Source organism: Ruditapes philippinarum, unplaced genomic scaffold, assembly GCF_026571515.1.
Source record: "Ruditapes philippinarum isolate M1 unplaced genomic scaffold, ASM2657151v2 ctg2022_1_1_1_1, whole genome shotgun sequence".
NCBI lineage: Eukaryota > Metazoa > Mollusca > Bivalvia > Venerida > Veneridae > Ruditapes > Ruditapes philippinarum.
In genome coordinates this window covers 33,182-58,372 of record NW_026858177.1, presented here as the reverse complement: position 1 = coordinate 58,372, position 25,191 = coordinate 33,182, and the positions used below count along the sequence as shown (strand labels likewise).

The 25,191-nt window shown below is 32.8% G+C and overlaps 2 protein-coding genes across 3 annotated transcripts; one reads left to right on the top strand and one right to left on the bottom strand.

Moving 5' to 3' along the window:
• Positions 1 to 695: 695 nt before the first annotated feature.
• Positions 696 to 2,183, top strand: LOC132752432 (uncharacterized). Its single transcript, XM_060742756.1, has one exon. It carries the CDS (start codon positions 696 to 698, stop codon positions 2,181 to 2,183), a length of 1,488 nt encoding a protein of 495 aa, XP_060598739.1.
• Positions 2,184 to 2,242: 59 nt separating this feature from the next.
• LOC132752423 (multiple epidermal growth factor-like domains protein 11) lies at positions 2,243 to 24,593 on the bottom strand. 2 transcript variants are annotated; one of them, XM_060742746.1, is made up of 5 exons: positions 24,418 to 24,593; positions 22,933 to 23,098; positions 19,632 to 19,855; positions 18,995 to 19,369; positions 2,243 to 3,926 (listed from the first exon to the last, which is right to left on the bottom strand). In XM_060742746.1, the coding sequence occupies exons 1-5, from the start codon at positions 24,485 to 24,487 to the stop codon at positions 3,805 to 3,807; spliced, it is 957 nt and encodes a 318-aa protein (XP_060598729.1). In that variant the 5' UTR covers positions 24,488 to 24,593; the 3' UTR covers positions 2,243 to 3,804. The 2 variants fall into 2 exon arrangements, with proteins under 2 accessions (XP_060598729.1, XP_060598728.1); XM_060742745.1 differs by lacking the exon at positions 2,243 to 3,926 and adding an exon at positions 16,022 to 16,491.
• Positions 24,594 to 25,191: the final 598 nt, after the last annotated feature.

Sequence of the window (25,191 nt, the reverse complement as noted above, 5' to 3'; positions counted from 1 at the left end):
AGTCACGTCCCCTTCATCTTTAAATTGTGACTTTAAAATGTCTATTTTTTCTGTAAAGATGTGATATATAATTATTTTATTAATTTGTTATTCGTTATTTATTACACAAACTTTTCATGCATGGGTAATAACAATAACTTGCTTGAACCATTGAATGCATCAGATTTTTAATCTAAATCCACAATGGTTCAACTTGAATGTAAACAAATACATTCAAAATAAATTACACTAAATTTTGTTTAACGGTGTATAGGTTTTGTCAAATCGCGATGGACAAGTTGATTACATTATACGATTTAAGTCGACTTTTAAATCAAAGACTATTTGTTTAAGACCCGCTATAAAGCTAAACGATACCTGTGTACATAATAGTTCAGTAGTTAACGTTGGAATTGCTGTAATAAAATGTTATTTTGACAAATTAAACACCATTTATATATTTAAATGCTAGTCTCTTGTCACGCTGTAGGAATTGGGTATGGAAAAGAAACAAGAAATTATAGGAATTGTATTAGAAATAGGAACACGCTGTGATTAAGGAAATATTTATACATCAAGGGACAAAGACAATGTGTGTTTATATCATTAAACCGATGTGACACAAATATAATACCTCTGAAATTATTAACCATGTTTATAAACAAGAAATAAAGAGGAAAAAAATAATTGAAGTGGGGTTATTGTACAAATCTAGAATGAATCGCTGTGAAGAACATAGACTAGAATTAGAAAGTTTCTGTCAGGCACATGGTTCTTTGTGTTGTAGAGATTGCGTAGCTTTGAAACATGGCACATGTGAAAACATTCTACCTCTTGGTGAAGCAGTCGCAGGTAGCAATATAGACAGTGAAGTCACAGATACGATGAAGGTTCTAGAGACGCTAGTGTCGAAATTTGAAGCGACAAGGAATGAAGAAAGAGAGTCTCTTAGGATGGTAGACACTCAGGGAAAAGAGTTGGAGAGAAAAGTGAAAAAGTTTCGACAAAGCGTAGACAAAATGCTTGACAAGTTAGAGATGTCAATGATAATGAAGAAAGATGAATTAACCGGTGACGAAGTTAAGGTAATAAAGCAAAGGCTAAGTGTTTGCGAAACGGCTGTAGACAACCTTAAAGATGGTTTGCAGAAAATGAAAGTGATACAGAAAGGGAAAAATGAGAAGAAGTCGTTCATAGCAGTCAATACAGTTAAGGTTCTAAAGAACAGGTATGAAGATATTCTCGAAGAAATCGTTGACGGAAAAGGTAAATTTTCTCTTAATTTCATACCGAACACAGACCTTGTTCAAGCACTTGATAGTTTAGGGTCCATCAATGTTAAATCTACGATACGTCCTGCCGAGATTTCAAAAGACGTAGATAAAGTTGAACCAAGACTTGCAAAAATTGCTGAAATAAATGTGAGGGCACCGTGTGACACGTCTGTTTGCACCATCTCTGGTTGCATTCCTTTCAGCAAAGACAGGCTGGTTATCGCCGATGAAACAAACAGTACTGTTAAAGTTGTCGGTCCTGAAAGAACTGTAGTGTCGTGGATTAAACTTGATTACTCCCCTTGGGATATTGTAGCCATGTCAGGATCAGAGATAGCTGTGAGGTGTAGCTACTCGGAGACGGAGGAAAAGAACAACAAAATATACATTCTATCTGTGAATGAAGAAATTAAGCAAAGCAGATGCATTGAAGTCGACGGACGCCCTAGAGCTATTGCGTATAAAGATCCGAAATTATTCGTTGCTGTGTCTAGTAATGACAAAATTTTAATTCTGGTTATGAATGAAAAGGACGGCAGCGTGTTAAAAACAATCAAACCACGGAAAAATATTCTTAAAGAACCGCAGTACATTGCCATTGCTTCAGAAAGAAAGACCATATTTATATCTGATTTTAGTAAAGGGATTACTGCAATCACTTTTGAAGGTGCGGTTGTTTTTGATCATGCTAAAGGGAACACCTCCGAATATGGCGGGATTACTATAGATGATAATGGAGAAGTGTTTGTGTGTGCAGGAAAGCCGTATGGTATCTATCGGGTTGCTGACGACGGAAGTGGAATGACGTCATTTGTCACGTGGGATTCAGACGACATCGACCCTCAGGCGTTAGTCTATTGTGAACACGATAAAACGTTTGTGGTTACGTCTTGTAATTCGGATAAGGCGTTAGTTTACGCTTATATCTAAGAATGTGTCATATCCTGATAATGATGTCAGGGATAAACAGGATAAAAAGATAACACTGATACACAGAAAAATTATATTTATCAGAAATTACAATATCTAGAGACTTATTTCAAAACAAAGTGATAGATACATAAATTAACATAACAATTTAAAACAATATGTACGCGTGTTTTATGCCACGTGCATCAAAACCAAATATTCCTCGTCTAGTATTGCACGAGAGAAAGGGTTTCCTACAATTGTATGTTTCCTTGTCGAAAACATCAATAACAACTGAATCTAAAGGATAATTATTAAAACGCATTTATTTTTATTTAATATGATCAAATAAACACATGTTTTGTTGTTAAGTGTGAAAGTATTATCAAGTATGGGTGGGGAGAAATTGTATACGAACATACTTTAATTGTTTCAAGCTGACATCTGTACACTTATGAGATAATTTTCCTTTATTGTTAAGTAGCGAGTAATAACCTAAATCAAATTAACAAATGCCTTTTGGTTTTCTTTTTCATTACAGTATTTTTAATATTACTGTTTCCTTAAATATGATTTGTTTTTAATTTTGTCTACTTTTTGTTTGTTCCAACCTATAACAGATAAAACTAAAAATGAGAGAAATAGTTGCTTTGAACTACCTGACTACCAACACCGTTTAAACCTGTACCAGAACTTTTTTAAAAAGCATTGTTTGTAAAATAAAAGACCAAAAATTCGTTTGTTGAAAAACAAATCCTAAATTATCTTTAATCGTAAAAGAAAATTTTAATATAAAATAAACAATTACATTTATACATCATTACATGTACCTTTAATATATATATAATTATATATTTATAATTAGAATACAATACAGGCGCAGATGCAGCGTAAGTAAAAACCACTTATAAATGAAACAAAGTCGTTTAACGACCAACTTAAAAGCCGTCCGGTTAGCTCAAATAGTAGAGTATTAGACTGTGAATAGGAGGTTCGAGTCACAGCGCAGGTCGTTTGTTGTGATTCTACGGTCATTCGCACCGCACCTATATGCGTTGGCAAGTACAGAAATAAGTTATCAGCTCCTTGCGAAAGCGAAGGAAAATAGTACTTGTAAACGGCTAGAAAGTTTACCCAGGAATGATGCGTTGGCTGAACTGTGCTCTGGTAAATGTAATGTGGTTCCCTGTGGTGATCCGGAGGGTAAACTACGGCGACCACCATCACTGCAAATGATCAACTTAAGTCCCCACTAAATTCTTCAATTACCGGTGCACGTAACCCTATTTTTAATTACTTTTCTAATCAGGTTTTATAAAGCTGCGGAATTAACAACAACTTAACCGACTTCAGCCATTTTGTTATTTGAATGGCTCTGTCACTTGTGGTATGAGATTTGACGTTATACAATTCATATCAAACTAACCAACCTACACAAATGAATATATAGCTAACACACAAATGAATAATTCACATCTCCTCATGGCGTTATTAAACGTTCATGACGTCATCATAAAGTCAGACATAAAATGTTAATATGATTCAAATGACACACAGCTATTTTTTTCTAAACATAGAGAAGTGTCCCTGAATAAGAAAAGTTCAGTTTTAGTCGATGATATATTTGCCATCCAAATTTCAACTAAAATTTGTTACGTTTTCTTCTCCAGCAGACGACAACTATAACAATTATGATGACGATGACAACGAACGCTCCGACGCCGGCTCCGATCGCTATAGGTTTTATATCTGGGTCTGCCTTTACTGAAAAATATATTATATACATGAGTATGTTTATATAAACAATTTAACACATGTTTCTCTTCCTTTATTATTATCTGAGAATTTTCAATTAAAGACAACGATTTGGGTTTACGGAACGGTGATGACATCATATAACCAAATTAATTCGTCTACAGTTACTTGAATAACATATGCGTAAGTACCTGTTGTACATAACATCTACATTTTTGACATAAACATATATTTAAATTAATGTCTTCTAGTCCATGGTATTTACATTAACTGTACTGATTTTAGCCATTTTGACATTTGAATGGCTAAGCCATTTGTAGAAAATGCTTATTGTTTTACGAAAGTCATTATCTCAGGAAAATAAGTTTAAAGCAGCCTTTAATTGTTTCCTTAATTGTAACAGCATTGTATCAAAAAAACCGTGTGGTAAAACACTTCAAGGCGTGCTTTAATAAATGTGTCATATTGTCGTTTTTCGCGACAAGGAAGATATAAACATTATCTAATATTCAATACAACGAGTATATATAATCTTTAAAAGCAGGCAAAGTGATTAATTTTCATTCTGTAAATTATAATTATAGTCGATCAGATACATGCTGCATTATTTAAATGCCCATATATTGATTTTTTAAAAAGGAAAAATACAGCATGCAAAAGTTATATCAAATTTAATGCATACCATTACATGCATAACTTAAGCATTTCGAAGAAACAGAGACTGCTGTACTTTTCAATAACGCAATAACGAACAGAGTATATAATTTATTATGTGACATTAAAAAAGAATCTATATATCATCTAAATTAGATTTGGTGACATACATTGTAAGGACAGCATATAAGTTTCCTGCTAGATTTAATTCCTTATGAAAGTTGTGTAAAACTCACAGTGGTAAGTTTAACTTTATATAAAGTGTTAAAGATAAGATCATTTCGAACTGGTAGGAGAAACATGGCAGTAATAATCAAAGGACACACGAGTATTTAACCGGACAACATGGGTAGTAAAACATCAATACATAGTTATATGTGTGTTTATATGATGGTTTTCATTTGTGGAAGTCAATCAGAAAATTACTCTACCGCCGAAAATAAATGTAAGGAGCGTAATGGATTAGCGTCATATAAACACTTTATGAATTCCTCGGGACGCCGTTGGGATCAAAACAAATCTTTACAGAAAATCCAATCAGCGTGGATATCTGGGAATGTTATATTTCCAGATAAATTTGTAAAATGGTACGGATGCTTTGGCAGTGCAAAAACAGGCTTGCAAAAGGTCAGTCTATCAAACTATGACATTTATGAATGTTTACAGAAATGTTCAAAAGCATATACTAATTTCATCGGTATAACAGATAACTTATGTTATTGTATTTCACATAACGATTTATATCATCGTTTAGAACTGACAAGCGACTCTGAATGTAAACAAGTTTTGTTTTCACCAAATGTTAGTCATAGAAAGGCTTTTTCAAGCAAAATAGATGTATATGAAGACATTGCCATTGATCATTTCGCTTGGAAGCCGTCTTCAAATAAAAGAATCGGTCAATGTGTTTATTATCAGGCTGATGGGAAAGAAGAAGGTTACGTTACTGGATCATGCAACTCAAAAGAAACTGGATTCATGTGTACTAATACCGCTGGTGGTCAATTCAATGCAAACTGTAGTGATAATCATTTATGGTACTTTGATAGCCGACACTTTTGTTATTATTTAGGACCCTCTACGTGGATATCATCCTTTAAAAGCTGTAAAAATTATGTATCAAATCTTCCAGGCTTATTACATAGGGATCTAAGACACCGAATAAACCATAAGTCAATGGGAAATATAACATTTTGGACAGGCCTGTTTCGAACTTTCAAGCTAAATGATATTTTGGATAAGGATGGTGTAAATAGAAATACTATTTGTCTGTCAATAATAAATGTCAACAACACTTTAGTGTTCGAACCTGCAGAATGTTCCTCTGATAAGGACTACATCTGTGAAGATGATGTTTCCAATAATGAGAAGCAAGCGTCATACAAAACCAGTGACACGACGCCAATATTGTCCTCAGAAAATACCAATGACAACATACACAGCACCTCGAGCCCGGGTATATCTGATAATCGTGACTACATAGCAATAATCATTGTTTTAATTATTGTTTTTACACTTTTTATTATAATTTGTTTAATATTTCGCGAGAAAATAAAAAAACATTGATGTACATGTGAGGCTGAAACAAGATCTAAAGATATTCAGGAAACAACTTCCGCCAACACTCAGTTTCGTCGATCTGCTGAAAATGTAAATATCGCACACAGCAATAAATCCACTCATTCGGAATCAGAATATGCGTTGCCTAGCGACGACGTGCCGACGAGTGAAGCTGTAGAATCAGAAATATGATAGGGTGAACGCAAGTGTGAGCAAAAAACAAGTGAGAGACATTACTTTTACCTGAAATGATGCAAATGGATATGGCGTTCATACAGAAATAATACAAGAACATGATAATGACGACTATGATCATTTTGAAGCACATTCAAGTAAACATATAAAGGAATAAACGGGTGGGATTTACAACACTATGACGGAGGACAATGACACTTAAAATGAATTAAAATTTAAAAAATCAGTAAATATTGAACACTCTTCCGCATGCATAGAGAACAGTTGTACAACTTACGACAAAGTAGATTAGATGCCATTATAAGTCAAAAAAAGTTTCGACCAATAAAAGCATACGTTAAGGATCTGCAGATAATGCAGATGTTGAAAAACCGTCAACATGCATCGAGAAAAGTTGTACAACTTGAATAAGTTGCCATCACACGTCTGAAGAATTCATAATTAAAATATTATTAAAACTTATGGATATCGTCGTCATTTTCATTCTAAAGGAATTGTAACTACTAGATTTACTTTGTTTGCGCGAATACTTTGCAACAATCAGACTCTTCATTACAAGAAGGACCTTTGGTTTTCCAATCCCCATTTTAGCTCGTTGATTATTTCTATTTATTAATAATTTATATGTTATATATGTCAACTATATGTCTTTATTTTTACATCTTATGTCCTCACTCATATATGCAGAACTAAGCTTTCGGTAGTAATCGTTTTATTTTAATTGATTATGTGTGTTTTAATACTAATGCCTCCTTCTTATTTATAAAATTTATACAATAAGTAAAAATACTTGTAATACACCAGACGACATAGGCTTAGATGGTTCGAATATATGTGTTGGTTTCATTTAAGTTGGAACTGGGGCATGCCCCCTAAAATAATTATTTTCGGATTCGTTTTGGCGAATATTTAGGATAATAAACATGTTCAGGTAATTGTGATACATTGCAAGTATACAGATGAATATAGAGGATATTTGTTTGTTTTGTTCACTGAGTGAACACCAGATGCAATATTTTCACGAGTGGCGTAGCAACTCGTGAAAATAGAATAGCTGGTGTTCACGAATGAAATATATTTCAATCTAATATGTAAAAGAAATAAATTTTCTGTTTATTTCATGCTTTTTAAGTGATTTTAAGTATTACTTTACTGCTTTTGCCGCGTATCGTCGCGCATTCTCCTTTGTGACGTCATCACATCATGACGTCACATCATCAATTTTGAAATGTAGTTGTGTTTAATTTCTCTAATTTTGTTACATGATGTATGATAACATCGACTTTCTTTTTCCTAAAGAAGCAAAATTTACGTACGACGGCATTTTTTCTGCCTGTTATTACATTTAGTTAGGCCTACGATTTTTTTTCATCCGTACTGTATTCAGAAACTGTATAGTCCGGCTACAGTGAAAATTATATTTTATAAATTTCACTAGTGGTTTATCAGAATTTATTTTATGCTTTTCAGTGGATTACTGATTTATCCGTGAAAATTATATTTGGTAATTTCACAGTGAAAATTATCAAAATATAATTTCACTTTTTTCAATGACGAAACTACTTTTTTAAGATTTTCCCCATGTGGTACCTTAATTTTATTTTTGCTGACAATTCAGACAATGTCAGGCTGTTTAAAGAAAAAGGAAAGCTGAAATTGATAAATACCTTAAACGTAAAAAGTAATAAAAAGAAGAAAACTTACTTCTATTCATTCAAATTCCAATCACCAAATTTCGTCTCTAAATTTTTTGTTTCATTTTTACAGTCTGAAAAATACATTCCTTCCACATGCAAACTGCTCTTGATGACATTTGGGCATATTAAAGTATCCTACGAGTAATAACTGCCGTATGCTTTATGAAAAATTGAAAAGCAATGACAGCTACAGCTCGTAGAACAAGTAAACCAACCCAGCGTTCCGAGCAAGTTCCAAGTCTTCCATTTTCATAGCTGCTTTTTTCATGTTTTCACATCTGTCAACACTTAATTTTTGTCTGTTTCAATCCCCAAATATGTTTTCTTTCTTTTAAAAGGGTGTATGACTAACAATTCCAAATGATATCCCTCTGAATCAAACACAAATTATTTTCCTCCCGTGAAATACACAACTTTAAAAAATGCCTGCCGCTTACATTTAACAAAGCCAGGTCTAATATAAATTCGCAGTAGGTAACAGAAATATGGATGGATGGTTGGACTTTTCTCCTTCACGAATTGTTTGTTTTTATTATTAAAACAAGCGATCATTCATATTTTTTAAACAAAATAAATAATATCACTGTCATTTAATGTTGATTGTCGGACTTATTTTTCCGCTCAAGACTTCTTGTTTTTAATGAGAAATTCGCACGAAATGGGGCTCTCAATGGGGAAACAGATTTTAATATTTATGTTAATATTATGGAAATTTCGTTTAAACTTGTTTTTTAGCATAAAATAAAAAGAAAATTTGTTTGTTTGTTGTGTAAGATGTAATTTTATTTCATCTCGTGAACTTTAAAAACAGTATTCTCACTCGTGGCTACGCCACTCGTGAGAATACTGTTTTTAAAGCCCACTCGATGAAATAAAATTTCATCTTACACACAAACAAACAAATATCCTCTATATAACCATCCGATATATTACAATAAAACACAGGAAAGTATGAAATGAGATTTGTCATTTAATTTTCCTGGAAATGGTATAAGGAAGCTACGTTCCTGCTTGACGAAGTTTCAACGGTCTTATTATGAATTTCTTCAATATTATAATATTGGTACTTTCATTGCATCCGATGGGCCTTTTCCGGATTCTATTGTTTGGTATTATTGTGTATGAATGTATGTACATGTATTTATTTAAGTGCCCTAGTATACATAACATACTGTTCATAGAAAAAAAATAATGAATGGTGATGTCTGTAGAATATTAAATGTTTGATGATATGTAATAAATAAAAGCCAATCTGTCCATTATACATGTATGTGCTGATTATTTCCCATCATAAACGTTTCGTTGATTTTACTGTGTACTTTTCAGTAAAAACATCTACCGTAATTACATACTTGAATATTTCATTTATATTAAAATCCAATCTAAGATTACTAAGATGCCCTCTGGCCAACCATATACATGTATTCCATGCCAATATCTCAAGTTCCTAAAGTTACAATCTCATTAAAATCAGATCATCGTTTTTGCTCCGTTACTCTTCGCTACGAGCGTAGGGTAGTGAAGCGACAGTTAGGATATGATTTTAATGAGATTGCTAAAGTTACACAAAACAACATTTTTAGAAAATTTGACATTTTCTAAACAAAGCATGTGCAGTCAAAAACTAACAAATTATCAAGAAATTATGACATAGGTCATTTAAAGGCACATTATGCCTCAGAAATCATTATTTTTTGTTCATGTTCATGTCAAACATGTGTTTAATTTTAATTGATTTGATACTGGATTAAAAGCATGTTAGATGTTTTAGAAATGAAGAAATAGAATTAATTGTGGGTTGTAAAAGGTAGCAAAATGTAATGAAATTAGTATTTTGACTGGTCTATCGGCAGCACTATTAGGTTTTGAGAATTGTGTACCGCTCAAGCCGGTGCTAGGGGATGTGAGGGATGTGGCACCTATTCATCTATCCCTGATGTACAGACTCAATCAAACCGAGTCTGCAATTCTCTTGTAATTTTATTATGATTAATGCTTCCGAGAAATCACTTTGTTTCCATACAAAGTACTTATTTACTATATTTATACAAACTGCCAACATAACAAAATCACCAAAGGATATTTTTTTTTGCATATGGCAATGAGTATTTTTTTTATTTTATTTTCATGTTGTTTTTGTTTTTAAAACAGTAACAAGAAACTTTAAATATTCTTTTAGAAATAAAAATGATACCATTTGTTGGAAATAAAGGGCCTTTAAAGTACCGTTCTGATGCAAAATTCACAATAATTTTCACATTCTGTGCATTCATTTTTATATGCCTTTAATAATCAAACTATTTTGCTTAACTAAAACATTTGAGGTATGTTAAACATCTATGCATCTGTACTTTAGTACACTTATTCTGTACGAATAAATCTGTTGCAAATATTATTTGTTACGTTTGTGGGCCAACAAAGCCTAACTAATCTGACAGACTTATCACCAACCGACATTAATGTAATGGCGCTTTAAAACACTTTCTTGAGTATCATGTAATCAGAAGTTTTCTCAAGTTAACCTTTACGTTCATATAATTATAATATTGATGATAATTCAGTATATATCTCGTTTGTACCATCGGAGATTGTTTATATAATTTTGTTATGTAATTTTGTTATTGCTATATCACATGATATACATTAATTAAATCTTTTCACATACAAAAGGTGTTATTGTAAAACAGTATGTATATGTAATAATATTAAAAGCAACATACGTCCAAATGAACTAAATTATTGATGTTAATGATTATCGGGCGGAAGAGGCGTTCGACGGTACACTTTATTTATAGGAAAAAAACAGTTACATAAATTAAATAACAAACCTTTGAATAATTTGCTTCCGTCACTTCTGTCCTTCCGGTACTGCGTGGCTGAGTATAATGCCGTCCATATCCATAAAGAATACAAAGATATTCTTCTTCGCAGACTTCATAACGTTCCACTTCAGTGATGATGATTTCTTTCACTAGAAAAAAATATATTGTTTGCTCTCCGGATAAATAAAACAACAATTTTTCATCCAATGTAACGATACTTTCAGAAACACGTAGCCTTGTCGAAGAAATTCCTGGAAAAAAACTCACGCGACGTGTCTTGACATTGGGCGACAGTATGCAATGAAAATACATTTCATACAAATAATCACTGTTTCGTACTATAGATCCCATATTTATGGTCACACATCTCAGCGAAAGAAAGTTGTCGGTCTTCGTTAATAATGTCCCTGACGTAGCTAATCATTTCCGAATTAGTGATTTTCTACCTTCTATTTCCAGTATTGATCAACCTCTAGTGACTTTCTGTCGTCTGAATAAACTGGTAACTGGTACCATCGCCTTGCCCACCCTTATTAGTAAACATCGTTATTGTCGCTGCAGGGGATTTTGTGTTCATCTTCACGTAAAATTGAATCAAAGCACCTTGCTCCGTCATATTGAACGCCGTGATTTGTATTATTATTATTTTATAATTTTTTTGGGTTTTTGGTTTTTGTCGCAACTTTTTAAAGAATTTGGGCATGTCCCCCACTGTTTTATAGACCCCAAAAATTTTTAAGAGGGCGTCATAAAAATATGCATGAGGGTTTAAAGCAAAATAATTAAAAGACCCTCCAATTTTCGAATTAACTTTTGAACGTTGTCCTATGGTATTTTTTTTAAAAATAAAATAGCTATCGGAACTTTAATCAAATACGATTGGAGTATCACAACAAAATATTAAACCCGTTTAAAAAGTAATTTTGAATATGTTTGTTTTATTATTTTTTAGTTGTCTAAATTTAATAATTATATTTTAAGTTAAATAAATTTCGCTTTTTTATTTGAAGAACAAAAAGTCAAAATACAATAACAAAGAAAACCTATATAATTACAAATCTGTCATCTCTTATTTGATGATATAGTACATGTACATAATTGTAAATACATTCAGTAACTTTGGATGAATTATATCAATAACTGAGGATTAAACAAATACTGGGCAAATCAAATGATTGTATTATTTATGATATTATAATTATCATATGTATTTCCGTTAAGAAAATGCATGGTACAAAGTAGCATACCTGTATTAAAGTTGAAATGTTAAATATGGTCATCGTGAAATAGTTGTCAATGCTAAATGTAGTAAATGTTATATACTATAATAGAAAAAATTTGAAACACGAGCATTAATTTCATCGCCATATTGAAATGTTCTGAAATAGATTCAAGGATGTGGTAAAATGTCTAAGTATCATTCGTGGTACAAACTTGAGAAACTTTATAAATATTATATTTTTTCACGGGTAATAAGATTTTACGGACATTTATTTAAGCGGATTCTCATACAATCATAATAAAACGTTTGAGTATTTTCCTTGTGTTTTGAAAAATTTCCGTCATTTAAAGATGTTGTTTAAGAACATATGAAGTGATGGTTAGTACTTGACAAGTAATGTTTATGAGGACAAAATAACAGACAACAGATGTTTGCCGAGACACATTTAAACAGATGCATTGCGGTAAAATATTGGTTAATTTCTACTTGAGTTTTTGCATTTACGAAAACAAAAACGTTTTCTTTCTAGTTCTAGTTGAGACTTGAAATAAGTTTCATTTATTTGATGAAAAATCACTTTGTTTCAGGAAGCAAAATATAAAAACAAAACAACTTAAAGACAGCTAAAAGTCACGTCCCCTTCATTTTTTAGATTGTGCTTTAAAATGTCTATTTTTTCTGTAAAGATGTGATATATAATTATTTTATTAATTTGTTATTCGTTATTTATTACACAAACTTTTCATGCATGGGTAATAACAATAACTTGCTTGAACCATTGAATGCATCAGATTTTTAATCTAAATCCACAATGGTTCAACTTGAATGTAAACAAATACATACAAAATAAATTACACTAAATTTTGTTTAACGGTGTATAGGTTTTGCCAAATCGCGATGGACAAGTTGATTACATTATACGATTTAAGTCGACTTTAAATCAAAGACTATTTGTTTAAGACCCGCTATAAAGCTAAACGATACCTGTATACATAATAGTTCAGTAGTTAACGTTGGAATTGCTGTAATAAAATGTTATTTTGACAAATTAAACACCATTTATTTATTTAAATGCTAGTTTCTTGTCACTCTGTAGGAATTGGGTATGGAAAAGAAACAAGAAATTATAACAATTGTTTTAGAAAAAGGAAAACGTTGTGATTCACTAAGGAACCTAGACAATGGGTGTTTATATATCATTAAACCAATGTGACGTACACAAGTATAATATCTCTGAAATTATTCTTCATGTTTATAATCAAGAAATAAAGTAAAAATAAATTTATTGAAGTGGGGTTAGTGGACAAATCTATAATGAATCGATGTGAAGAACATAGACTAGAATTAGAAAGTTACTGTCAGACACACGGTTCTTTGTGTTGTAGAGATTGCGTAGCTTTGAAACATGGCACATGTGAAAACATTCTACCTCTTGGTGAAGCAGTCGCAGGAAGCAATATAGACAGTGAAGTCACAGATACGATGAAGGTTCTAGAGACGCTAGTGTCGAAATTTGAAGCAACAAGGAATGAAGAAAGAGAGTCTCTTAGAATGGTAGACACTCAGGGAAAAGAGTTGGAGAGAAAAGTGAAAAAGTTTCGACAAAGCGTAGACAAGATGCTTGACAAGTTAGAGATGTCAATGATAATGAAGAAAGACGAATTAACCCGGTGACGAAGTTAAGGTAATAAAGCAAAGGCTAAGTGTTTGCGAAACGGCTGTAGACAACCTTAAAGATGGTTTTCAGAAAATGAAAGTGATACAAAAGGGAAAAAATGAGAAGAAGTCGTTCATAGCAGTCAATACAGTTAAGGTTCTAAAGAACAGGTATGAAGATATTCTCGAAGAAATCGTTGACGGAAAAGTAAATTTTCTCTCAATTTCATACCGAAACACAGACCTTGTTCAAGCACTTGATAGTTTAGGGTCCATCAATGTTAAATCTACAATACGTCCTGCCGAGATTTAAAAAACGAAAAAAAGTAGAACCAAGACTTGCAAAAATTGCTGAAATAAATGTGAGGGCACCGTGTGACACGTCTGTTTGCACCATCTCTGGTTCATTCCTTTTAAACAAAGATAGGCTGGTTATCGCCGATGAAACAAACAGTACTGTTAAAGTTGTCGGTCCTGAGAGAACTGTAGTGTCGTGATTAAACTTGATTACTCCCCTTGGGATATTGTAGCCATGTCAGGATCAGAGATAGCCGTGAGGTGTAGCTACTCGGAACGGAGGAAAAGAACAACAAAATTTACGTTTAATCTGTGAATGAAGTAATTAAGCAGAGCAGATGCATTGAAGTCGAAGGGGACGCCCTAGAGATTGGAAAAAAGAAAAAATTTTTCGTTGCTGGGTCAAATACAAAATTTAACGGGTAAAAAATGAAAAGGGAGGTTTAAAAAAAAAAAACCAGGAAAAAAAATTTTCCCTAGGAAAGCAAATTTTGCCAGTCAGAAAGAAGCCATATTTTTTTCTTTTTTTTAAAAAAGGGGTTTTACGAACATTAAGGTGGGGGTTTTTTTTGATCGCAAAAGGGGAACCCCTCCAAAAATATGGGGGGTTACTATAGATGAAAACGGAAATTTTTTGTTTGCGGGAAAACCCGTTGGTATCTATGGGGTTTGCGACGACGGAAGTGGAATGACGTCTTTTGTCACATGGGATTCAGAGACATCGCCCCGGCAGTCTTGTGAAACGATAAAACTTTGTTAGTTTGAAATTTCGGTACGGCCGTTAGACGCTTATTTTGAAGGTGAAAAACCGTTTTTCGGGGGAAAAAGGAAAAAAGAAACCCGGGGTAACGAAAAATTTAAAATAGAAATTTAACAATATCTAAATTATTCAAAACAAAAGGTTAATACATAAATTAAAAAATTTAAAAAATGTATACGGTTTTATCCAGGGGCAAAAACCCCAAAATTCCCGCTGAGGGAACGGAAAAAGGGTTTCCTCAATTTGTAGTTTTTGTAAACCACATTAAAAATCGGATAATTAAAACGCTTTATTTTATTTAATATAAATAAAAAACACTTTTTTTTGTTGAGTGAAAAAATATTCAATATGGGTGGAGAAAATTTTTGTTTCAAGCACATCTGAACTTATGAAAAAATTTTCCTTTATTTTAAGTAGCGAGTAATAACCGAAAAAATTTTTAACAAAAATGCCTTTTTTGGGTTTTCTTTTATTACAGTATTTTAATATTACTGTTTCCAGTAAATATGATTTGTTTTTAAATTTTGTCTACTTTTTGTTTGTTCCAACCTATAACAGATAAAACTAAAAATGAGAGAAATAGTTGCTTTGAACTACCTGACTACCAACACCGTTTAAAACCTGTACCCAGAACTTTTTAAAAAGCATTGTTTGTAAAATAAAAGACCAAAAATTCGTTTGTTGAAAAACAAATCCTAAATTATCTTTAAAGGGTCGTAAAAGAAAATTTTTTAAATAAAAAAACAATTACATTTAACATCATTACATTACCTTTAATATATATATAATTATATATTATAATTAGAATACAATACAGGCGCAGATGCAGCGTAAGTAAATAAACCAACCACTTATAAATGAAACAAAGTCGTTTAACGACCAAACTTAAAAGCCGTCCGGTTAGCTCAAATGTAGAGTATTAGACTGGAATAGGAGGTTCGGTCACAGCGCAGGTCGTTGTTGTGATTCTACGGTCATTTTGCACCGCACCTATATGCGTTGGCAAGTACAGAAATAAGTTATCAGCTCCTTGCGAAAGCGAAGGAAAATAGTACTTGTAAACGGCTAGAAAGTTTACCCAGGAATGATGCGTTGGCTGAACTGTGCTCTGGTAAATGTAATGTGGTTCCCTGTGGTGATCCGGAGGGTAAACTACGGCGACCACCATCACTGCAAAATGATCAACTTAAGTCCCCACTAAATTCTTCAATTACCGGTGCACGTAACCCTATTTTTAATTACTTTTCTAATCAAGTTTTATAAAGCTGCGCGTATTAACAACAACTTAACCGACTTCAGCCATTTTGTTATTTGAATGGCTCTGTCACTTGTGGTATGAGATTTGACGTTATACAATTCATATCAAACTAACCAACCTACACAAATGAATATATAGCTAACACACAAATGAATAATTCACATCTCCTCATGGCGTTATTAAACGTTCATGACGTCATCATAAAGTCAGACATAAAATGTTAATATGATTCAAATGACACACAGCTATTTTTTTTCTAAACATAGAGAAGTGTCCCTGAATAAGAAAAGTTCAGTTTTAGTCGATGATATATTTGCCATCCAAATTTCAACTAAAATTTGTTACGTTTTCTTCTCCAGCAGACGACAACTATAACAATTATGATGACGATGACAACGAACGCTCCGACGCCGGCTCCAATCGCTATAGGTTTTATATCAGGGTCTGCCTTTACTGAAAAAATATAATATACATGAATTTATTTATATAAATAATTCAACACATGTTTCTCTTCCTTTATTATTATCTGAGAATTATCAATTATAGACGACGATTTTGGGTTTATGTAATACATGTATATGTATATAAACGGTGATGACATCATGTATAACCAAATTAATTCGTCTACAGTTACTTGAATAACATATGCGTTTTTACCTGTTGACATAAGTCTACATTTTGACATAAACATAGATTAAAAATTAAAGTCTTTGTCCCTTTTTTTAATTAAATGTACTAACAAAATAGCCATTTTTAATTTAATGGGTAAATTTATGTTAAATGTAAAAAGATCAAGTTAAAAATGAAAACCCGATTAACCAGGGCAAAATTTTTGGGCTGTTTCGGGCTAGTATTGTTTATTTACGCGCAAGAAAAATCAAAAAAGTCAAACAATCAATTGGGGATAGTAGCCCTTTTCAAAGTCAACATAGAACGATTTCTTAAGGGGATTTCCTCAGGCATTTAAAAGGGGGCTCAACGCTACGTCATTTAGGGATTTTTTTACGTCTATGAATTTGTCAGATTTTTAAAACTTTTGCCATTTAAATTTATATTAGGGGCTAAAAAATCTACGTCACGTCAAAGTTTTCCAAACATTTAAATATCCATGTCATTTTAAGTCAGTTTAATTAACGCCATCAATTAAAGTCTAGGTCACTCATAGTCATGATTACCTCCAATTAAATGTCATTGTTGCTTCAGGTGGTTCTATGACTACGTTATTTAAAGTCAGTCCATGTATTCGACGTCATTAAAGTCTAGAGAGTTTAATGATTACGTGACTAATAACTCTCAGCGTCACTTAAGGCCATGTTTCATCGTGCACGTAACATAAAGTCAGTGCATTTACGTGGATGCCACTTATAGTTCGTGTTTTCACCGTACACGTCACTTAAACGTGGAATGCCACTTATAGTCGGTGTCTCAACGTGTACGTCATATAGTCAGTGCATTTACGTGGATGCCACTTATAGTCGGTGTGTCACCGTGTACGTCACATAAAGTCAGTGTATTTACAGGGATGTCACTTAAAAGCCCGTGTTTCAACGTGTAGGTCATATAAAGTCAGTTCATTTTACGTGGATGCCACTTATAGTCCGTGAACTCAACGTGTACGTCAATAAAGTCAGTGCATTTACGTGGATGCCACTTAAAAGTCCGTGTTTCACCGTGTACGTCACTTAAAGTCAGTGTATTTACGTGGATGCCACTTATAGTCCGTGACTCAACGTGTACGTCATATAAAGTCAGTGCATTTACGTGGATGCCACTTAAAGTCCGTGTTTCACCGTGTACGTCACTTAAAGTCAGTGTATTTACGTGGATGCCATTTATAGTCCGTGACTCAACGTGTACGTTCCATAAAGTCAGTGCATTTACGTGGATGCCACTTAAAGTCAATGTGTCACGTGTACGTCACATAAAGTCAGATTATTTACAGGGATGGCACTTAAAGTCCCTGTTTCAGCGTGTACGTCACATAAAGTCAGATTATTTACGTGGATGCCACTTATAGTCGGTGTGTCACCGTGCACGTCACATAAAGTCAGTGTATTTACTTGGATGCCACTTATAGTCCGTGTTTCAACGTGTAGGTCACATAAAGTCAGTGTATTTACGGGGATGCCACTTATACGTTATAGTCAGTGTGTCAACATGTCCATCACACGAAGGTAGTGTATTTACTTGGATGCCACTTATAGTCCGTGTTTCAACGTGTAGGTCATATACAGTCAGTGTATTACGTGGATGCCACTTATAGTCCATTTTTTTCCGTGTACGTCACATAAAGTCAGTGTATTTACGTGGATACCAGTTAAAGTCCGTGTTGCAACGTGTACGTCACATAAAGTCAGTGTATTTACGGGGATACCACTTATACGTTATTGTCAGTGTGTCAACGTGTCCATCACACGAAGGTAGTGTATTTACTTGAATGCCACTTATAAGTAGTGTTTCCACTTGTATGTCTTATTAGGTTAGTGTTTTGACGTTTACAAATGTCTCTTAAAGTTCACGCTTAACTGTCCACTTCACGTAGGGTGTATATATGTAATATTCGTGTTCTTAATTACATCTTACATCAAGTTTTTGACCTGCATCGCGTAAAGTTGGTGTTTTAAATGAAGCTTTATTGTACATAGCAATCTTAGTTTTTAATCCGATGTTACTATAATTGATAATAACTTGTCCTGTTTAGTTAAGTGATTTAAACAAAGTTCGATTCCATGTATGCAAATGCTTGAATTATTTCGACTGTCCAAAGATTTTCTTTACTCTATCAAAGGCTTATAACGATAAGGGACATAATATATTATTACCTGAAGTTACTCCCCTTAGGTCGTGATATACAAATTTATAAGTACTTTTAGAAATTTTGTTTATGCACAAATTCTATGTTCTTTTATGATAGTTTAATCATATATAATCATCATAAATCTCAACAGTATCTTACTTCTTTCAGAACATTTTGGTCCTTCATATTCATCTACACAGCCGTCTGAACAATCGCCAGTCAAATAATCGCATTTCCGGTCTGCGCAGTTATTACTGCATTCTGCAGTACAGTTGGTATCCCAGTAGGTATTGTTAGCACATCCGTGTAGACAGAACCCAGTGGTCAAATTACAAACCCTAGTGTCAAGATCTTTTGGTCTATGACAGTTCGGGCTGCACGCGTCCTGGCAGTCTGTGTTCCAGTAAGTTGGAGTACAACTCTCGAGACACGAACCAGTCTGATCACACTCTCGTTTAACACAGCCTTCACTACACGAGTCCAGACATTGAGGCCCCGTCAATACTGATAGAACGCAGCCATTTGCACACGACCCTGTGAAAATAATTGGTCAAAAGGATAATACTATTTATAAAGTGCAGATTCACATTTTGTTTCAAATGCAATATATGCAAATAATATATTAACAAAAGAAAAATGGAAAGTTATTATGACATACTGGTATATCATAATAAATTCTAATGACTTCTAATTATTTTACTAATTTAAAAAATACGTCTGCAAGCAGAACGTGATTACCAAGTTTAAGGATACTATTATTTTTTCACAGTCTTAATATGCATTCACATTTCCTTACCGTCAGAATTGCACGTGTTCCCCTTACATGTAGCACTGCACTGACTCATACATTTGTCACCATAGTAGCCCGCCACACAACCAAACTCGCATCGTCCGTCCGACTGTCTGCAGACTGAAGTAGAGGAACTGTCATTTCTGGCGCAGCTTTCGCTACATGGTTTACAATCTCCGTCAGTTAGGTAATAATCATTGGCACATCCATTACAAACTATAGCTGTCACGCTGTAATAAAAAACAACACACAATGGTTGTATTTCTTATCCAAACTAAGTTTCATATTCCAGAACAAAACAAATAAAAAATGTTTGTCTCACTGAGAAATGAAAATATGGATATTTTTCACTTCCGTGTGAGATATATTTCATATTCACTCGAATTATACATAATGCCTTTTAACTACATGTACTAATAAAATAATATTTCTTCGACTGTTTTCACTGAGATATATGTGGCCCATTTTAATGAATGGTAAACTGTTTAAATGCATACACATTTAATAATTCTCTTTTTTCTAAATATCATTTTCTTTGTTTGTACACTACCTAGCTATTCCGTCATTTCCGTAAACTAGACATACAAATATTAAAATGACATACATTCATAATATGCCATTTGTCATTTACTTCAATCTTTGCGTAAAATATGAATGATCATAGCATAAAATTGTATTAGCTTTCGTTTGGGTGGGAATTGGTGGGTGCCATGAGGGGTGGGGGGGGGGGGGGGGGGGGGGGTAAACTATCAAACCATGATTAAGTTGTGGCTGATCATAGAGGTAAAGACGCATGATTTAAATAGTTTACCAGTTTCATTGTACAAACCTAGAATATAACTTCAAGGTGTCCTAACGAAAAGACCATTCCACATAAAAACTAGCTTAAGGTCTTCAGCGTACCCGTTTATATACTATGACATGCCGCATCAGATGAAAAACAAAAATGTTAAATAGCGGCTTTTAAAGTTTTGGAAGCCAGAACTACATAAAAACCTAAAATATTTAAAAAAAAAACAAAAACAAACAAAAAACAGACCTAATGATCCCATAGTAAAGAGGTACCTTGATTTTGTATGCAATTTCCTTTTCTAATTTAGAGAAGAGGCAGCTGTTAATTTATTTAATGACATTCTTATAAAAATCATCCATGCAGTGGTCAATATGCCAGCAAAGAAGGCAGTTGATAGAGACGAGATGAAGACCAAGCAAAAAATGCAACAATTGTAGTTTGCCTTTTCCTTAATACTAATACGCGTAGACGTTCTTGCTGGACCATAATGTTCATGTTTAATCAAAAAAATATTCACAGATACATTTTAGGCAACAACAAAAAGATCATGCTGCGCGATCGCCGTACGACAAAACAATGACCGTCCGGTGCCTGTGCATGAATCAAAATCAATCGTCCGATCCGAAAATCATCGCCTGGATTGTTGTTGTGTAGGGGTGTACCTAAATTCCTGATTCATCTGCTTTTCAGGAATCAAATTTCTACATTTTCGTTGTGAAAGTAAGTGCTATCATTCTGTGAAGTGTTTATAAATACATTTATCAAATAACTATACGTTATTAGTCCTATAAAAAAGCACCTGCCACGTTCAATAACACGATGGCCTTCCCTAAAACAGTGCCAATATCTATATCACTTTTTCGGCCTCGGGTCGAAAAGTGATATAGATATAAACCCGCATTTGAAATAATTTGATTGGCTTATAAAGCAGGGCCAAAAATGATATAGATTTCTGCAAGAAACTTGGAAATGGCAGTCACATTTTGTTTTAACTCGGTCTATGTGTAGACGCCGATAGGTTGCATAAATGAAACAAAATGTTCTTTGTTATAATTAAAATATGTTAGAATTAAAATAAGAAGAAATATCCAAGGGTAAATGTGAAATATTATAAGTACATGTAGTTATTTAATTAAATTGTCAATAAATAAGTGATCTGATATTGGCCCTGTTATTTGTCCTCGGGTCAGTTGTTTTGGCCCGGGGCCTTCGGCCTTGTGCCAATACGACTGTCCTCGGACAAATAACAGGGCCAATATCAAATCACTTATTTATCAATATAAAATATCTGTTGAAATGACATTATGTCCACCAAAATGAAAATGGTGAATATACTGGTAAAAGTCAAAACATCATTATATTTTTTTCGTAATTGTGTTAAATCATTCAAACATAATTAATGATCCATGTGACCCACGGGATGTCTATCTATATTGTTCAGAATTGTTCGGTATTTATGATTTTTTTAAAGAGTAGAGCAGTCTTTTTGATGAAATTGGTAGGTTTTATATAATTATTATCTTCAACATTTTTCACGATCAATTATTGGTCAGTCGTCATTATAATAGACAATTTTTTGAAATATATCACTAATTCAGCTAATCTTGACAGCGCAAAAATGAGCATATTTGAACGTTTCCAGTTTAATCGGCGCAGTTTTTAAATCAAAGTAGTTTATTTTGTATTTAAATAGAAAAGAAAATATCATAAAAACTTAATTATATATCGTTTTTTTTACTTTTAACTCCAGAAAAAAGAAAACTCCCAATTTTGGAAATTAATAAACAGCTGTGATTTATAAGGCTTTTATATGCGGATATATGTCACATATTCATAGCAATAAACGTTTGGTAACATATGGTTTATAACAGATTTAATGTTATCGCGAAAATAGCTCGCATAGTTTACCAATGTAGATAGTAAAAATATTTTCAGAGTCTGCAGTATCATTGCATTATGACATTGTTACGTTTACTGCAAGAATGCAGAATTTCAGTTATATAGTAAGCATTTACAAAAATAAATTGGTCAATATATTAACTAGACTGATTAATTTACAAAAGTAGAAAAGTCACAATCATTTCAAGTACGTATTGGGGTAAAAGTTATTTCCATGCACTATATATATGACTATATGTATAACTATACATGTATATTGATATAAAGTCACACATATGATAATATTGAATTAACAGTTCTAAAATCACAAAATTTACTTTTCCTGATTTACAATAAAGCCATATAGGCATTTAAACAAGTATTTATTATTTAATATGGTAGGACTAAACTGAACCCCCCCCCCACACCCCCTTAATTTTAAGCAAATATATTTAGTATAACAATACGGAATAATAATTATCTCCCTCTGATTTAAAGCAAATATATTAAGTATAACAATACGTAAATACAATTACTTCCCCCTGCATTAAAAACGAACAATACGTAATAACATTACCCGGGGGGGGGGTATATATTAAAAAATGCAATAATTAAAACAAAAAGAACTACAGTTACCTTCCTTGATTTAGAACACAATCGTTGCAGTTGGAACAACACTGTATGTTACATTTAGAACCGGCATATCCTGGCTGACATCCTTGTAAACAGTCACCCGTGATATTATCACATGAGAGCCCCGTTTCCGGCTGTACACAGAAAGCACTACATTCTCCGTCAGCTCCTGTTAGATATGGGAAACATCTGTTTAGAGCCAAACTAACTATATATATACTGACAGATTTTTAAAAGAAGAATGTCTGTCAGATAAATGTGCTACAAGTCTTTTGAAAAATAATACATCTGGCACAAGATATTTTGGTAAAATGTTTTCAATTCTGATTTTTATATGGTTCACCAGATTTTTTTTCGGTATGTGGATTTCCGGTAATAACGTTATATGTACTTATAATGGTTAAAAATCCATGTGCGGATAATAAGAATGGTAAATCATTTGTTGCATACAATTGTACATACATTTGTACATTGTAAGAACAATACTTGAAAGGAAACAAACAAAATACAGTTACGACCCTCTATATTTCACTTGGGACAAAAGACAAAGAATCTGCTAGTCATTTAATGATAGATCTACTTCAGTGTGTCAAACCCGAACATGATGATGCCAGCAAGGCAATTACCAAATGATCAAACAGTTTCATCACATATTAAATGGTATAAAGCATATATACAAACTTATATGTTTGACAATAAAGGAAGGTAAAAAATCATTTGATGTGCGCAATATGTGGAAATAGTTGAAGCAGAAAAGAACAAAGAAAATCTGAAAATTAGAAAGCCGATTTCGTTATCCGATGTTTGACTTCCAATGAATTAATTTAAGTAACTTAAGTAATGCAGTTTTATGCTCAGTCACATTCGTATTGTAATAACTAAAAATACCTTTTTTATAGCTAGGTTATTGACCTCGCATGGAAAGTAGGACACTGCTTATTATTAACAAATAAACAACGTTAAAATTTTATGGCATATGATTACACCTGATACAAGAAGTCTTTTATGATATATGAGAGTACAATCCATTTCTAGCATGATTATTTTATGCAAATTCACATTATATCAACATAACGATAGGCCTCGCAGCCTGTCGTACTGCAAAACACAAAGAAAACTTAATGGAAATCATTAAAAGTCCTTTTTTCTCACTCTCTTTAATCATGTTTTAATGTTTTATAATAGTTACTTCATTTCATATTAAAACCAAAATAAGTACTTTTTCAGAATATGTTGGGGTTTTGTTACTTTTGTATAAAAATTATATCATTATGCATTACATTACATCAAACTTTTTAACATTCGCTTCACGAAATGCCGGGTAAATGTCAAGGTAATGGAAAATAAGGCCAATCCATGTATTGTACATTATCATAAATGTTAGTTTATAAGAATAAACAAAAATATGAAGATCCTGTAATCTAAAATCTAAGCTTTAATTTCATTTTTAAACACCGTAATTGTAGTACATGTACATGTAGTTTTTACCTGCAGCCAAATGTATTCCTGATAGATAAAGAGTAAAACCAAATAACAATTTTATAACGTCCATTGACATGATTGTATCGCCTTTTTTATTACTAACATATGAATGTTACATGTTTCTTAAGTCATCTTTAAATTCTATTTATAAATACAAATAGTGTCATACCCTGAACGCACTCGTATGCTAATGAAACTTGATACAAACGTTTTTACATTCCAGTTCAATAGCTCTAGTCTGCCGTGACATTTTACTCCTGACATACATTGCATATTGTTCAGTTGTGTTAAAATTATTTCAATATCGGAAAAAGTCAAGAGAACCATTCTGGCGTTTTTGAAGAAGCTCCAATAAAGATAAGATGTATGCTCAAGTATATTTTGTTATCAGTTTGTTGAACTTACTGACAATGATAAATTCTTAAATGGACATTAAATTTAATAGATATTTTAAAAATAATTACATTCATGAATGTGATTGTGTGGTTTGTAATTTTATATTATGTACATACAGTTTTGAACCCGACAAAGACTATTAAAGATTTAATTTTTCACGTCTAACCGGATCACGGTGGCTGCAAGAATATTTCAATATTCCATATTCCACATCTTTTCCACACAACATTATGAAAATCATCTTCTGGGTATGAAATATCTTATTCAACAAAAATTAATACTCTGAGTTAAATTTCATAAATGCCAGCTTATTATAATTCTGTGAAGGACATTAACATTATCTCCTCTTTGCAGATTGCGTATGTGGAAGATGCTTTAATCATC

Bases quoted from the DNA above. Each gene is read 5' to 3' on its own strand.
- LOC132752423 (XM_060742746.1), bottom strand. From the start codon at position 24,487: ATGTCAATGGACGTTATAAAATTGTTATTTGGTTTTACTCTTTATCTA. The intron at 19,856-22,932 runs GTAACTGTAGTT...TTTTTATTACAG, and splicing joins TGTGTTCTAAATCAAGGAAG to CGTGACAGCTATAGTTTGTA. The intron at 3,927-18,994 runs GTAAGATACTGT...TATATTTTTCAG, and splicing joins ACCAAAATGTTCTGAAAGAA to TAAAGGCAGACCCAGATATA.
- LOC132752432 (XM_060742756.1), top strand. From the start codon at position 696: ATGAATCGCTGTGAAGAACATAGACTAGAATTAGAAAGTTTCTGTCAG.